Genomic DNA, 14090 nt, shown 5'->3' with positions numbered 1-14090 from the left:
CAGCTTCTCTGTCTTATTACTTGGAGTAACGATCAAGGATGGAAGTTTACAACATTACTGTGGATCCGGTTTGCTTACATAACTGTAAAACAAATGTAATTTTTCCTCTGCGTTTTTATTATTACAATGGAGTGGAGCTCTATCTGTATTGTAATAGGATGTTAAGATGCTAGTCCACGCTATAACTAGTTGAAGTATTCTCTCTGTAAACAGTAAACACCCATTGTAATGTCAAACAGTGGTTTAGCCGTTATTTACTTTAATAGTTATGGCGAAAAAATCACATCTGGCCTAAATGTTTATCTTATGTTAGAAGTTTTCAGCTTCTCTTGGCATTCTGATACACAGTTCCCACTGGTGCACCTACATAAAGTATAACAGTGACGCTGCTATCACGTCTTATGAATAATGCAAACTAAGTTGACACTTACCATGGAGAAACATCCTACTCCAGTCGTGATTGCCAATCAGTATCTGGTTGATCGACTACTTCAGACGTTTCATCGGCAGATTTGGGCTTGAATTGATATGGTAAAATCGATGCTGTCTTTTCTGTCCATACATTGTATACAATGTCTTGCAAATTGATAGCTGTCATTCAGTTATGGCAATGGGCGCGCGGTTCGTGCAGTAGCCCAATCACAAAAGATTGGGCCATCTGACCAATCAGAGCAGTGTAGGCTCACGGAAAGGAGGGGTTTAGAGAGACGGATTCTTCAAACTGCTTCTAACGAATCGTTTACAAATCTTTGAGAAATGAGGTGAAATTAAATGTATATTATGAGAAAACGAAAATGTTTTTTGACCTTGCATGCATGTAAACCTGTTGTAGAAGACTCCCAAAACAATATTAGGAACATTAAAAAAGGCATAATAGGGGCACATTAATTAAAATACATTTATTTCATACTAAGTATACTTCAAATCCATTGACATATTCTTTATTGCACAGTGCACATTTGTTAATATTATGCCTAAAAGTTTAAAATCACTATTATAAGGATTTTATGATCATATATAATAAATGCAAGATATTTAAAGTGTACCTAAAGTATTCTTGCAATAGTTCCATTTTAGCACAATCAAATATACAGTTAAGTATATATTTAGTTGGACCTCAGCACTACTTCCGCACAATTAAAGTGCATTAAGTAAAAAATTAGTTGTTCCAATTTAGCAGACTTTAAGTATATCAATTTAGTATACCAAAAGTACAATTGCTGGATATTTTTATTAAGTATGTATGCATTTGTTATGTATGTGTAGTATACTTAGCACAAAATAAATGTATTTCAAATACATTTTAGTATAATTTTTCTAATTTACTTCAGTTAATGTTGATTTTAAGTAACAAAAATAATGTCTGTACTACATGTAAAAAAAATTACATTACCATGGCATCCAAAAAAATATGGCGCTCATGGTGCGAGGCACTGACAAAATGAGGTGACAAGTGAGATGCACTGAAAAGGTGTAATTTTTTTTTTCATAGTTAATTTTATTTTAACAAACATTTTGTTTTTTATGATTTTAGTTTTAGTTAACTATAAAAGGCCTGGCTTGTCTACACCCCTCAGTACATGAGGGGTCATTAATATTTTTGGTCCGTTTTTCCAAAAGAGAGAAAAACAAAGAAATTAATTTCCTTTTTGTTACATCACTCCCTTGTCTCAGAAAAGATCCTAATATACGTTGTTTGTCTTATTGTCTCCTGCAGAAATCGACATTACGTGCTGGGATACAGACCCCGTGATGGAAGATGATGATTAGGAGCGACTGAGGGGAACAGAGGCGACACCTCGACGAAAACTGATTTTACAACAGTTACTGAAGTCTTGCATCAAAATGTTTTAGAGAAAAAAACAACAACAATGTTAGCCACAGAAGAAAAGGACTCGGGTTATTGTTAAAGATGCCAGTGGGTATGAGTGCTCTCGGTTTGTGTATGTGTGTGTGAGTGAGTGTGTTTATTATTTATTTCTATCTCTTTCTCTTTTTTTTTTTTTGCTATGCAGAGTATAGCACAGTGCGTCTCTAGCGCTCACCTGTGTTGTATCGATCCCTGTGCCTAACAGGTGTGTGTAGTAGCAGATTAGATCATTCCTTAATCGACGCTGAGCTTAGGTCTGCTCAGCAGTTCAATCAAGTTCCCCACAATCTTAGTTGCTTAGTTGAATCACATGTGTTTGAGTGTTATGCCCACAGGGGTCTTTGCTTTGATGACTCAGTCGGTCAGGGACGGTTGAACCCTCACCCTCATCAAAGCAAAGACATTTCAGAACTCGATTTTAGCTTCAGTTGAGTCAATCGTATTTAGCAAACGGAAAATGAGGGGGGTTTATATGTGATTATGAAACAATTTTGTGTTGTGCCAATTATTTTGAGTATGATGTGTCAGTGTAACGGCCTTTTAGGACTTTAGCGCCAGGTGGCATATGTATATTTTGACTACATATGAGACAATGTGTATAAACAATGGCTGAAACTGACTTTTTTTTTTGAACAACTGCAATAGAGCTTTGATTTGTTGAGAAACTTAGGCAATAACAATTATAGTGAACTCCTTTGGGAATTGTTTTAGTTACATATGCGGTAGTGTGTGTACATATACTGTATGTGTGTACATCTAGTTTAAAGATAAAGGGAGAAGAGAGTCCCGTATTATTGGAGAGGCTCAGGCCTGAAACTCTACATAAGTACGCAAGCATTGACGCGAATGCTAGCACACAGTCCCGGTGTACATGTTAGCATGCGGACTTACTGTGGTGTTAACAGACCACAAGTTCTCAAAGGGATAGTTTACACAAAAATAAAAATTCTGTCATTTACTCGCCCTTGTGTCGTTCTTTCTTCTGTGGAGTATAAAAGAAGATCTTTTGAGAAGTCTGTGTTTTTTTTTGTTTTTGTCCCAAAACTGTTTGGTTACCAACATTCTTCAAAATATACTCTTTTGTGTTTCACAGAAGAAAGAAAGTCATATGATGCAGCTACAACTATCCCTTTAAGAAGCCAAATACCTTCGATTTGCAATTATCCAAGTTGCTAGCTATAAACTTGCTTACCAAGATTCAAACTGTCACTCCATTATGAGAGTAGTCAATGATCTATGGTCTTTTTTGTCTTTCGGAAGACTATTTATGCTAATGCTAGCTATAGCGCCCCTTGTGGCTGAGAATGCAGTGCTTAGCGTCGTGTTATGAATTGCATTCTTCTAACACATTTCAGCAAATGGAGACGTGTGAAACCGAAGCATTTTTGTTTGTGTACTTGCGTAGAGTATGGTTTTGACCTCAATTTATCGTGGATGTGATTTTGATCCTTTTAGTTTTATGCTCCAAAAGAAGGAAATTCCTAGTAATTACACATTTCAAACCCTGGTAACCTCCTCTATTGAATATAAAATTAAAATGACCCCAGTAATATTTTTTATTTTATTTATTTATTTTTTTTAAGTTTTGTTGCTAGTTAAAAATGCTTAACCCAGGACTTCCTTCAGAGTGATGTTACCCTTATGGACGTCTAGAATTTTTTAAGACTTTTTTATAAACCTAAAATGATTACAAACCTTCAAATCAAATTTGGATTTTGTAACTTTTACACAAGTGCAGGGACACATCACCTTGCTCAAGGGCAGAATAGTGAGAGGTTCTCACTAACTCAACACTGACTCAAACTGTAATCTTTGTTGCACCAGCCCACATCCTTAACCGCCAAGTTATCACCACCCACTGTCTTCCTCATACTTTTAGTCATGTTAAAAAGCCACATCACAATATCTTGGCTTTACATTACAAAGGGTTGTTTTGAGTGGAAAAGCGAGCAATAAGCCTAAACCAATAGTATTGTTCTGTAAATAGCTCTAATTTTGTGCTCATGTAAAATGTACTACAATTCACTAACATGTATTGATTCTCCACCCATGAAAAACGGGGGTTGGCGTACGTTTGGATTGGGTTTCTTGCATTTCTTTGGTGAGAGAGAAAACGAGGTTGCTCAGTATGAAACCTAGTAGGAAGTAACCCGCATCTTTAACAGTAACTTAGCCCCTTTTGAAATGACTTCCGTGTATCCTGTTCACCCTCCAACCTCCTTAGTAGTGATTATTATTCTCTTTCTCCCTCAAACTACTAGGAGACTACTACTACCACCACTACTATTATTACTATTACTAGTACTGTTCTACTACAGTAATTTCTTCTTTGCCCCTGAAGCAAGGCTTAGCGTCTCCTGAAAGTTCTCTTTTTTTAATTATTTTTTTTCTATCTCTTCCTTTTTCCGTCCGCTTCTCACACGCTGTTTTTGAAACAAGCACAAGATCTTTTGTGACATGCTATGTGCTTATGTATGTTAATAAAAGACTTTAAAATCCTTCAGAAAACTTGTGCACTTTTACATTCTTCTGTCTGCAACCAAACAGACACAGAAATGTTGAAACACCGTCATATAACTTAAGACTTTGCACCTCAGTTTTATTAATCAGATATGTTAGGCATTCATTGGCCCTGTTTGTGAATTGTGTGTATTTTTAGAAACGAACCAAAAATCCTCACATGAACATTGAAATATATAGCAGCTATGAATTAGTACAGCTCTTATTACCGTGTGTCCGCACACACAAGCACACTTTGCATGCTACATGAACATTGCATGATACACTTTCACAGTTTGCCATTCACAGTTCATGTGACAAGAAAGAAAATGCGCTATAGAAAATCTGGACTGTAAATCTGGTGTCAAATAGGAACAAAAATGGGTCTCAATTGAGACTCTTGCCAGATCAAAAGAGATTTACGCACAAAAACCCTTTTGATTGATACATCAGAGCCTCTTAATGACAGCTTTCACTGAAAATGGCACAAACGCGGTACATTTGGTACATAATGTCTCGTATAACTGTATGCTAATTTGCAGACCACAGTCCACTTATCATAGTGGATGTGAGAAGGCTGTGTACCAGAGCAGTGACGGTACTGCTCACTTCATCTATGCAAACAGATTCACACGGCTCTGCTACGGTCGCTTAGCAACACATTGCTGGCAGAGAGAAGACCGTTTACATCTCTGTCCTTAGCTTCTGTTGTGATGTAACTGAATATATAAAAACAGAGTGAATAAAAGCATATACAGTACAGACATTTAAAAAAAAAAAAAACTGTACTTTCCCAAAAGAACAATCAAACCTGTCCCATAGATTAATTTTACAGTGGAAGTATTTGGGGGCTATAGTCACATTTTGAATGCTGTAGTGTAACTTACTGTAAGAGGGTGTTTTTGAAATGGCATTAAGGTGCAGTAAATTTCACTGATTGTCTTGTACAATTTTGCATTTTGATCTGTGCAAAATATGAATATTTCCCCTGAATTGATCAATATTTGGCCATTTAAGGTTAGTTCCTTAGTTTGTTTTTCTTTCTTTTTTTTTCCCACAACATTCTTATTTTTATTTCAAAAAGAGATTCAACATTTTGGTACTCAAGGCATTTTTCCTCAACCTTTTCAAAAGAATCCATTTGTCCAATTTGTCCACCTTCATTCTGTCATTTATGTAACAAGAAGCAGTGCTTGTTTCAATTTCCAACATTTGACATGGGCATCTTTGTAGAAATAAAAAGTAATAAATATTATATTCTTCATTTAATTGCATTATTTAATTTAGTCTGCACAGGTTATAATGAAGGAGGGAACAATGCCTCGTACATCAAGCCTAATAATGTGGGTTGTGGGAAGTACGATTCCTTTATGCTTTTGTTATTTTCGGGCAGTCTAGTAATGGCTGCGCAATTAAAAGAAAAAACGAAGAAAAGACATCACTATGATGTAGTAAAAGCATTGTGCTGAACGTGTGCCCACATACGCCGCTAATTGCTTTTTCACATTTCCAAAATAGAGCTTATTTTAATCAAATGTCATTTGAAAGCATCCAGCACATGCATGAAAGCAGTGTTTTATGCTGGGAAACTGACAAAGACGGCCATCAGATGGATTGAGGTAGAATCGTTTAAGGGCATGGAAACATACATAATAGAAATGATGGCAGTAAAAGGAAAAAGAATGAAATCAAGCATTTCACAACACAGCAATCACCACATTGATTTCAGGGGGGGAAAAGAGATTCAGTTGGTCTAATTTGGACAAGCACCATTAAATGAATGCAGTTTTTTTAAATAAATGCTGGAAATCCCACATGTGGCTGCAACGACAGCAGGAAGTACCGTGGGCAACATGGTGATGCTTGAAAATGTTGACAAATCCCATTTGCAGGTCATTACAAACAAGGTGCTATCATCAATCTGAGGAGCACTTCAGGATGATGGATTTAATATTATTCAAAAAAATCATTATTCATACAGAGATTCAGAATCTGTAAAAAAGAGAATAGTACTACTGACATGAAATTAAAGGCAGTTTCTCAGTGTACCCGCATGGTAATGTATTAAAAGCTGTGAGAGACAGCTTTCTTCACTGGACACTACAGACATGTTTCAAAAATTGCAACTCCTCAGGCAACTTCCTTTTGAGGAATGTGTGATTACTTTGAAGCTTTTCCACCACCAAAGTTCAGACTCCTTCCCGAGAAAGAAACTGGCACAAAATCCAGAAAGAGATGCCAGGTATTGTTTTCCAGTTTGTGAAACAACATTTTGTACAGCTGAGCAGCATTGTGTAGCTACAGTACGGAGCAACCGCTGTCATTTCGCTATGTTGCACTTCTGTGTTTTACCCTGTTTCACAAAGACAGGGTTTGAAATGTCATTTGTATTATATCAGTGAGCTGCAGATGAGAAAGGAGGAAGAGAGGATGTGAGGGGCGAGGCGTTGGTGGGCTGCAGACAGCTCCTGGGAGCCATGGCAACAGCATTCACATAATAGCTGCTGCTCTGCATCAGGCAGAGATGCCACGGAGAGCAAAGAGGACGAGAGAGAAAAGCGAGTGTGATGGATCTGCAAATGAACCCCTGAACAAAGCTGAATCATCCTAAACCGATTCTGCCCCCAAAAGACGGCGTTCGAAATGCCTCTGGCAGACTCTTCAGACCACATATGACTCAGCATTGTAAGTGTTCATCTCAGAAAGTGGTCTGTAGGTCTATTTTTGTGGGCTCATACTGCTGTGCTTCTACCCAAAAGCGGAAATGCGGTGGGCAAACCATAGTGTTGATCCAGACCGTGGAGTCCCCGCAAGCCCAAGTCTGTGTGAGTCCGGCCCTCACGAGGCATGGTGGCGATGGCAGAGCCCTGGGGTTCGACTGGCAGGTTGTTGTGGTTGAGGTCCATGGTGGACAGGAGGTGCCCCAGCGAGTCCCAGCGTCTGGCCGAAGGTAGGCGTATGAGGGACGAGTAGCCACGTTCGGGAAACACGGTCACGGGGGCCATCTTGCTGGTCTCCGACTCCTGGTGCTCCCTGGAGGACCTGGTTGTAGGTTTGGTGTAAGTTCCTCCCCTGGGGTCCGCCAGAACTTCACTGTAAGGGGGCGGTGGGTCCTCCATCAACACGGCCTCTTCGTAGCATGGAGGTTTTCCAAAGACATCGGTGTCTGCTGAGAAAAACCAAATGGTTCACCAAGGAACAAATAACAAGCTGTACCAAACACGCAAGGTTTTAGTCCATAACATTAACGCTTATAAGCATACATCAACGCTTATTGCCTCATGACCCCAAGATATTGTAGGCCTTTCTTTTTCAAAGTCATCCCAGACATCATTAAACATACACAATCACACAATTTATCAGATAAACAACCTCTGCATAAAGTTATCAGAGGACATTAGACAACATAAATGAGGGCTTTGTATATTTTATCAGCGGAGGGTAGAAGAACTGCAGCTTTTATCATTTCCTCCAAGGTCACCTCTCACTCTAAGATGAAAGCTAGGATAGATTTTTTTTTTTTTTTTGTGGAGGGAAGTGATAGCCAGCATATTGAGGTCTGAGATAAGAAAGTGTTTGGCTGAGACCAGTGTTTTTCTCCCTTATCATCTGTGCTTTTACTAGAATGGAAGATGAAAGTTAACTGGAAAAAATTCCTAGGGGCTAGCAGTGCTATGAGGCAGCACTTCTTAATTATCATGTGTTCTGATATAGGATTGCAGCAAATGGAGGCAGTGCTTCTTAAACTGTACTGCTAACCCAACTTGGTGAGAAAAAAACAAATTTTCTCAAGACAATTGTGAGTGGTGCTTCCCCATGCAAGGAGTGGTTGCAAGGGGATTGCTAGGGTGTTCTGGGTGGTTAGCACATTCCTTTCATGTTGGTAGGGCATTCTGGGTGGTTTCTAGGGTGTTGCTAAAGGGTGTTCTGGGTGGCTGTGTACACGTCAAAAAAGCTGGAATACATTACATGATTTCTGCTCTGATTTGCAGTTTAGACACAAGTCAGAGCCAGTCTACGTATTCTGAATAAGATTTTTGCAGAAAATCGTGTAGTATGATGGACACATGATTTTTTTAAGATGTTTTTTTTTAACTTCAGACTATAAATCCATTCAGTCATCAGAAATCAAACATATTTGATCTTTTCAAGATATTTTGAAACACTTTCATGAGTGCACCACGACACATGCGTGAGACATGAGAGCAGACATTGTTGCGTTAACGCACATTGGAGATTAATATTTTGTAAATAAAGTGGTAAATTATTATTTTATTTTTTTTGTGCAAACAAAGCACTTGCGTGGCTGCATAAAACTGCAGGTTAAACCACGGGAGTCACATGGATTACTTTAATGATGTCTTTACTACCTTTCTGGGGCTTGAAAGTGGTAGTTGCGTAGGCTGTCAATGGAGGGACAGAAAGCTCTCAGATTTCATAAAAAAAATTGAATTTGTGTTCTGAAGATAAACAAAAGTCTTACAGGTTTGGAACGACATGATATGGCCAGTCCAGGCAAGCGTGTTTGTCTTGGCAAGCACCATTAACTAAATAGTTCATATGGTAGGTTATTTCCAGACACCCTATAGTGTTCAGGTCTGCTTATAACATAATCTAAAACTATTTTCTTTAATTCATCTAGCAGAATTTAGTATTTAACTGTACAAGTGGTCAGTTATGATGTGGTCAGTCACATGTCAATGATTATTCACCCCCCACCCCTCTTAAAGGATTAGTCCACTTTTAAATAAAAAAAAAATTCTGATAATTTACTCACCCCCATGTCATCCAAGATGTTCATGTCTTTCTTTCTTCAGTCGAAAAGAAATTAAGGTTTTTGATGAAAACATTCCAGGATTATTCTCCTTATAGTGGACTTCAATGGCCTCCAGACGGTTGACGGTTACCTAATTAATTAATAATCCTGGAACGTTTTCATCAAAAACCTTAATTTGTTACGACAGAGAGGTTATTTCCAAACACAGTCCTGATGGAGACTCTAGCTTGAAACTTATTCATATACTTCTCAATAAATAATCTTTGGGGAAAGTTTACTTATGATAGACAGTGGTCTGATGGTATCTGTATAATACCTAATATTAAAATATTATAATTAAAATTGCAAATTCTTTAGACTTTTATATCATATCAAATACCATTTTCTCATATGGTGCCCAAGGAGTCACAGGGGACATAATGAGTCTGTTGTTGTAAAAGTAATACAAAGTCCCTTTAAAGAGCAGAATTCTTTCTGACTCTTACTCTTTTATGAGCTGACTTATTACTCAGGCCCTGTTTTAATGTGTGGTCATTCATCCTGTGTGTTTGGCACAGGTTTAAAGGGACATTCTTTGCCCATGGCCAGGGATCCACCAACTCTGGCAGTCTGCCTGTCTGCCAAAGCACATGATTAGCCCAGCTCTAGCTGTTGCTATCTCAGTGCTGTACTCATCTGCCTACACAACACCTACACAAGGCTCACTGTTACCATGTCATACATGAAAGAATGCAGCTCGGGCTGCCAACACTGTGTGAAGAGTGGAGGTTTTCAGTTGTACAGCCCTTATGGACTATCTTTGTTGCTTGGTAAACAGTGTTGAAACACAACATGCTTACTGTATTAATAAAAAATAATGAAGGTGTAGTCTGCTTGGTTATTGGATTATGCTGATTGCTATTAAGATGATCATTCTAAATGGAAATAATAATTCATTACATTTATATAGCGCTTTTCTGGGTATTCAAAGTGCTTTAAAATGGAAGGGGTTAATCTCCCCAACCACCACCAAAGTCCACCTGGATGATGCAACAGCAGCCATATTGCACCAGAAGGCCCAACACACACCAGCTTGCATGGGTAAATGAGGATGATTAGGAGGCTATGATGATGGACAGAGGCCAATGGACAAATTAGGCCAGGATGCCGGGGTTACACCCCTACTCTTTTTCGAAGGACATCCTGGGATTTTTAATGACCACAGAAAGTAAGGACCTTGGTTTAAAGACTCATCTGGAGGACTGTGCTTTTTGACAGTATAGTGTTCCCATCATTATACTGGAGCTTTACTGGGTGAGCACCTCTTCCAGCAGCAACCTAGTTTTTCCAGAAATTGGTAAATTCAAGACAAATTTTGACACTGTCTTGACAACCCTGCTGAAAAATCCAGCATAAACCGGCATAATATTTTTCATAATTTCATGTCTGTCCAGGCTGGTTTATGCTGATATAGTGCTGGTATAGTTGGTATATCAGCATAATCATGCTGTTCTCAACAAAAACTGAGCTGGTGTAGCCACCAGCACTCCGGCTTCCTATGCTGGTCTCAGCATGCAAAACATACCTTATGCAGGTGACCAGCAATGCTGTATTTTTCAGCAGGGAAGTTTAAAAAGCTGTTTGGTATGAAAGCTGTAAAGGCATTATGTACTTTAAATGCTTCAAGAAGCGTATATAGCATAAATGTTGAAGTGGAAGTCTTAGGAATTTTAATTAGGAAATGTCTGATTAGAAAGAGACAGCCTCTGTACTGTGCTGAGCTTAGTGGATGTATCTTAAAACCTCTAGGAGCGGTAAGAGTCAGAAATGTGAAAGGTGTTAACAAACCTAATTTCTAAATTTCTAAAAGTCAATAAAATTACAAAATATATTCTCATAGATTAATATCTAAGAGATATTAAACATTAGAAGGAAAGGGTGTAAGAATGATTTAAAAATTGGCTAAAGTCACATTAAATTATACGAAGCGATTTTTACAACTAACCAGACAGCTGGTGAAGGACATATCGAAACTTTCATCATATCAAAGCTCTAGTCCCTTTTTGAGTTTTATTTTGCTTATATTCTGCTAAGAGTTGTTAATAGACTTGGTTTAAAATCCACAAACCTCAAATTTTGATTTCATGGGATCTTTAAGGCATGGCTCATTGGAAAAAAAAAAAAGATTTTCTTCCAAAAATGTGAGTGGGCGGATGAATGTAGAAACTTCTACATGCCTCCTCAATTAAAATATTCCCCATACCGCTGATTGCACTGGATGACTGAGCTTGTTTAAACATCCTACCTTCAGAGACGGTCCAGTTTGCTTGAGGGAGAGTGTGTGTAACAGGCAGCGGAGGAGACATCATTTGAAGTGGAGGGCAGAATTGAGGGGGCTCTCTAGGAGGGTATCCTCCACCAGTGCAGTCCAGAGGCTCCATCTCCAGCGCCCGCAGGCACTGTTCCCTCAGCCTCTCTTCACGCCGGCGCTTGAGCTTGCGCTGGGCAAAGCTGCAAAAGCAGCAAAGCATGACAATGAGAGCCCAGATCAGCCAGAATCCGGCAAAGCATGCCAAAAATGTATAGGTGCCCTGCGACATCACCATGATGATCACCTTGATTAAATTTGTGCCCTCCAGGATCCAGTGGGAAGATTTAAAGTCTTAAGGAGACCTGCTGGTTGTGTCGTAGAGTTCACGCACCAAGTCTCAAAGCACATGAACAGACCATAGCTATCATATTTCTATGAATCCTGTTGGTTAAAACCATTAAGAGTCTATCCAAGCATTTGCTGAGCTCATTTTTTCAAAGTTAACCAACGGAAAGCTTTCCCACTGACAGGAGGTCAAAGAAAGTGACCTGATTTCACTTGAAGCACGTTCCACGAAAACACAAAATGTCTGATATATTGCAAAAGTGAACTTGAAGAGGCACTTCCCGAAGGTCCTCCAGGGGCTCTTTCACAAGAAGAAATGAATATCTGCAGATGCTCTTTTCGTGACAGCTGGTGCAATGAGGGAATGCTAACGTCTCACAGTGCCTGGGTCTCCTCCTGTGTTGTGATCCTCCGCTGAGCAGATCAGGGCTCTTTAGATCTCCAGAGGACATCAGAAGTCACGCTGCTCAACAAAGGGAAAGAACGTAGAAGGGGGCAACCGTCATAAGTTATGAACTTGTCATATTTTCAAAACACAGACCCTTAATATTTCACACACAATGGCCCATTTCATAATTAACCTCAGCTGTTCAAGCACAACTCGCACAATGACTTTAGGGGGTAAGTATCAATTTCATACATTGAGAGAGTGGTAGTACACATAGTTTTCCAGAAAGATTGTGAAGAAATGGTGTCAGCAGCATGAGTTTTCATTCACTAATGTATTTTGAGACTGCTTGAACATTAATGATGGCTTTCAACATGGCACCTCTTCAGCTCTTAATGATAGCTCTCAAGTGCTGACAAATACATATGCCATTTTATCACTAACATTAAGACAATTTATGTAACCAAGTCTGAGCTAGTAAAATGATCTAGTAAAAGCTTTATTTCCTACACATATTCACATCTCTATCCGAGATCTTGGTGACCTTGAGAAAGCAGAATAAATCTTTGTCCTGCTTCATTATCATTGACGACATCTGATGTTTCCACTGAATGTGGTCATCCATTTCTGATTGCGTCTACACTGCCTTAAAAATGGAATCTATGTCATCTTTGGAGGACATAACCTATAGATTACATGAAGGAACTACCAGAGCTGCTTTACACTGGGGACAAGTCCCTGCCAATATTGGTCAATAAATAATGGTTGATTCTTAAACTTTTACATATGGTCCCCCAAATCCTGAAAGTGGTTATATTCAGTATTTTTTAACATACCATGATAGTCATTCAGTTTATAGGAATGGTCAGAGAACTCTATTATACACTGGCTCTCATTATATGAATGAGAAGGATGCTGTCATCACCTCTTACTTAACTGAGAAAGAAATATGACTTTGCCTAACCTCAATAATGTCCCCTGTTAACACAATGTCATTGATATAAAGCATTGCACATTGCAAAAAAATCTATAACTATCTATTTATCACATAACAGAAACATAAGGGCTGTGCTGTTTTTATTTAATTACAACACAGTTTTCAGTGTTTGGTAAGCTAATATGCACATGTACAATCTTCACAATAAATGAATAAATCCATAAATAAACGATAGTTTAATATAGCAGTGATGACATGCAGCCTCTCAGGTGGGTGATATTCGTGGAAAAATGTGCGCAATTGATAATGACACATAAACATCATATTATCTATTACAAACAGTAAACTACAACATTCAAGGACTTGAAAATCTTCCCTTTTAAATGTCTGCATCACTATATGGCTATTATCAGGCGTATACCACATTTTTATACTATATTTAACCACATATAATATATGTGTTCGTAATTTTCAAATAGAAACAAACATGCTCCTTTAAATATATTCTCGTACTTACATGATAAGCGTCTTCCAGTCACGATGAGTTCATTTTCAGACGCGTGACACCGTTTGAATGGTCGGGTCGGGACGTGACTCAATCCAAATAAAGTTGCGGTAGTTGTCAGTGGCACTGGATGTTAATAGCAGACTTGTCTGTAGATACGTGTGTTTTTTAGTGTCTTCACTAATGTTTACCTGGATAAATAGAAAGCGTTTCGTGTTCCGCGTCATTCCTTGGTCGTGATGCGCGCGGTGGTTAATGGACACCTGTAATTGACGCGCGCGTCATGAAACACCCACATTGACACTCCGCGCGAGATGCGCTACTGCTGTCACGAGGACTCTGTGTATCAAATTGAGAATAACGGTTCTCTATAAAAACAAACTGACATGTTCGCTCCTCCTTTTTAACTGTTTGTAGAACAAAGAGCCTGAAGTGGCACGGTTTTGTCTGAATAGGCTTGTTTGTTGTGTCTGTTTCGG

The 14090-nt window shown here is 38.7% G+C and overlaps 2 protein-coding genes across 9 annotated transcripts in view; one reads left to right on the top strand and one right to left on the bottom strand.

The window, feature by feature from the left end:
• The window catches only part of dbn1 (drebrin 1), a 95158-nt gene extending 90780 nt beyond the window's left edge, over positions 1–4378 (top strand). For all 7 annotated transcript variants that reach the window (XM_048166581.1, XM_048166582.1, XM_048166579.1 and 4 more), the window contains one exon: positions 1718–4378. In XM_048166581.1, coding sequence (XP_048022538.1) covers positions 1718–1770 — 53 coding nt within the window. In that variant the 3' untranslated portion in view covers positions 1771–4378. The remainder of the gene's footprint in view (positions 1–1717) is intronic.
• Positions 4379–4448: 70 nt separating this feature from the next.
• LOC125252914 (proline-rich protein 7) lies at positions 4449–14090 on the bottom strand. 2 transcript variants are annotated; one of them, XM_048166586.1, is made up of 3 exons: positions 13624–14090; positions 11431–12244; positions 4449–7538 (listed from the first exon to the last, which is right to left on the bottom strand). In XM_048166586.1, exons 2-3 carry the CDS (start codon positions 11729–11731, stop codon positions 7102–7104), a joined length of 738 nt encoding a protein of 245 aa, XP_048022543.1. In that variant the 5' UTR covers positions 11732–12244; positions 13624–14090; the 3' UTR covers positions 4449–7101. The 2 variants fall into 2 exon arrangements, with proteins under 2 accessions (XP_048022543.1, XP_048022545.1); XM_048166588.1 differs by having other exon boundaries at positions 4449–7535; positions 13624–14083.

The sequence above is a fragment of the Megalobrama amblycephala genome, linkage group LG18 (genome assembly GCF_018812025.1).
Source record: "Megalobrama amblycephala isolate DHTTF-2021 linkage group LG18, ASM1881202v1, whole genome shotgun sequence".
In the NCBI taxonomy this organism is placed as follows: Eukaryota; Metazoa; Chordata; class Actinopteri; order Cypriniformes; family Xenocyprididae; genus Megalobrama; species Megalobrama amblycephala.
Note: the sequence above shows the minus strand (reverse complement) of the source record. Positions and strands in the feature narration are given on the sequence as shown.

Coding starts and splice junctions, on each gene's coding strand:
- LOC125252914 (XM_048166586.1), bottom strand. CDS start 11,731: ATGGTGATGTCGCAGGGCACCTATACATTTTTGGCATGCTTTGCCGGA. Junction 7,539..11,430: donor AAACTGGACCGTCTCTGAAG/GTAGGATGTTTA, acceptor GGTTTTTCTCAG/CAGACACCGATGTCTTTGGA.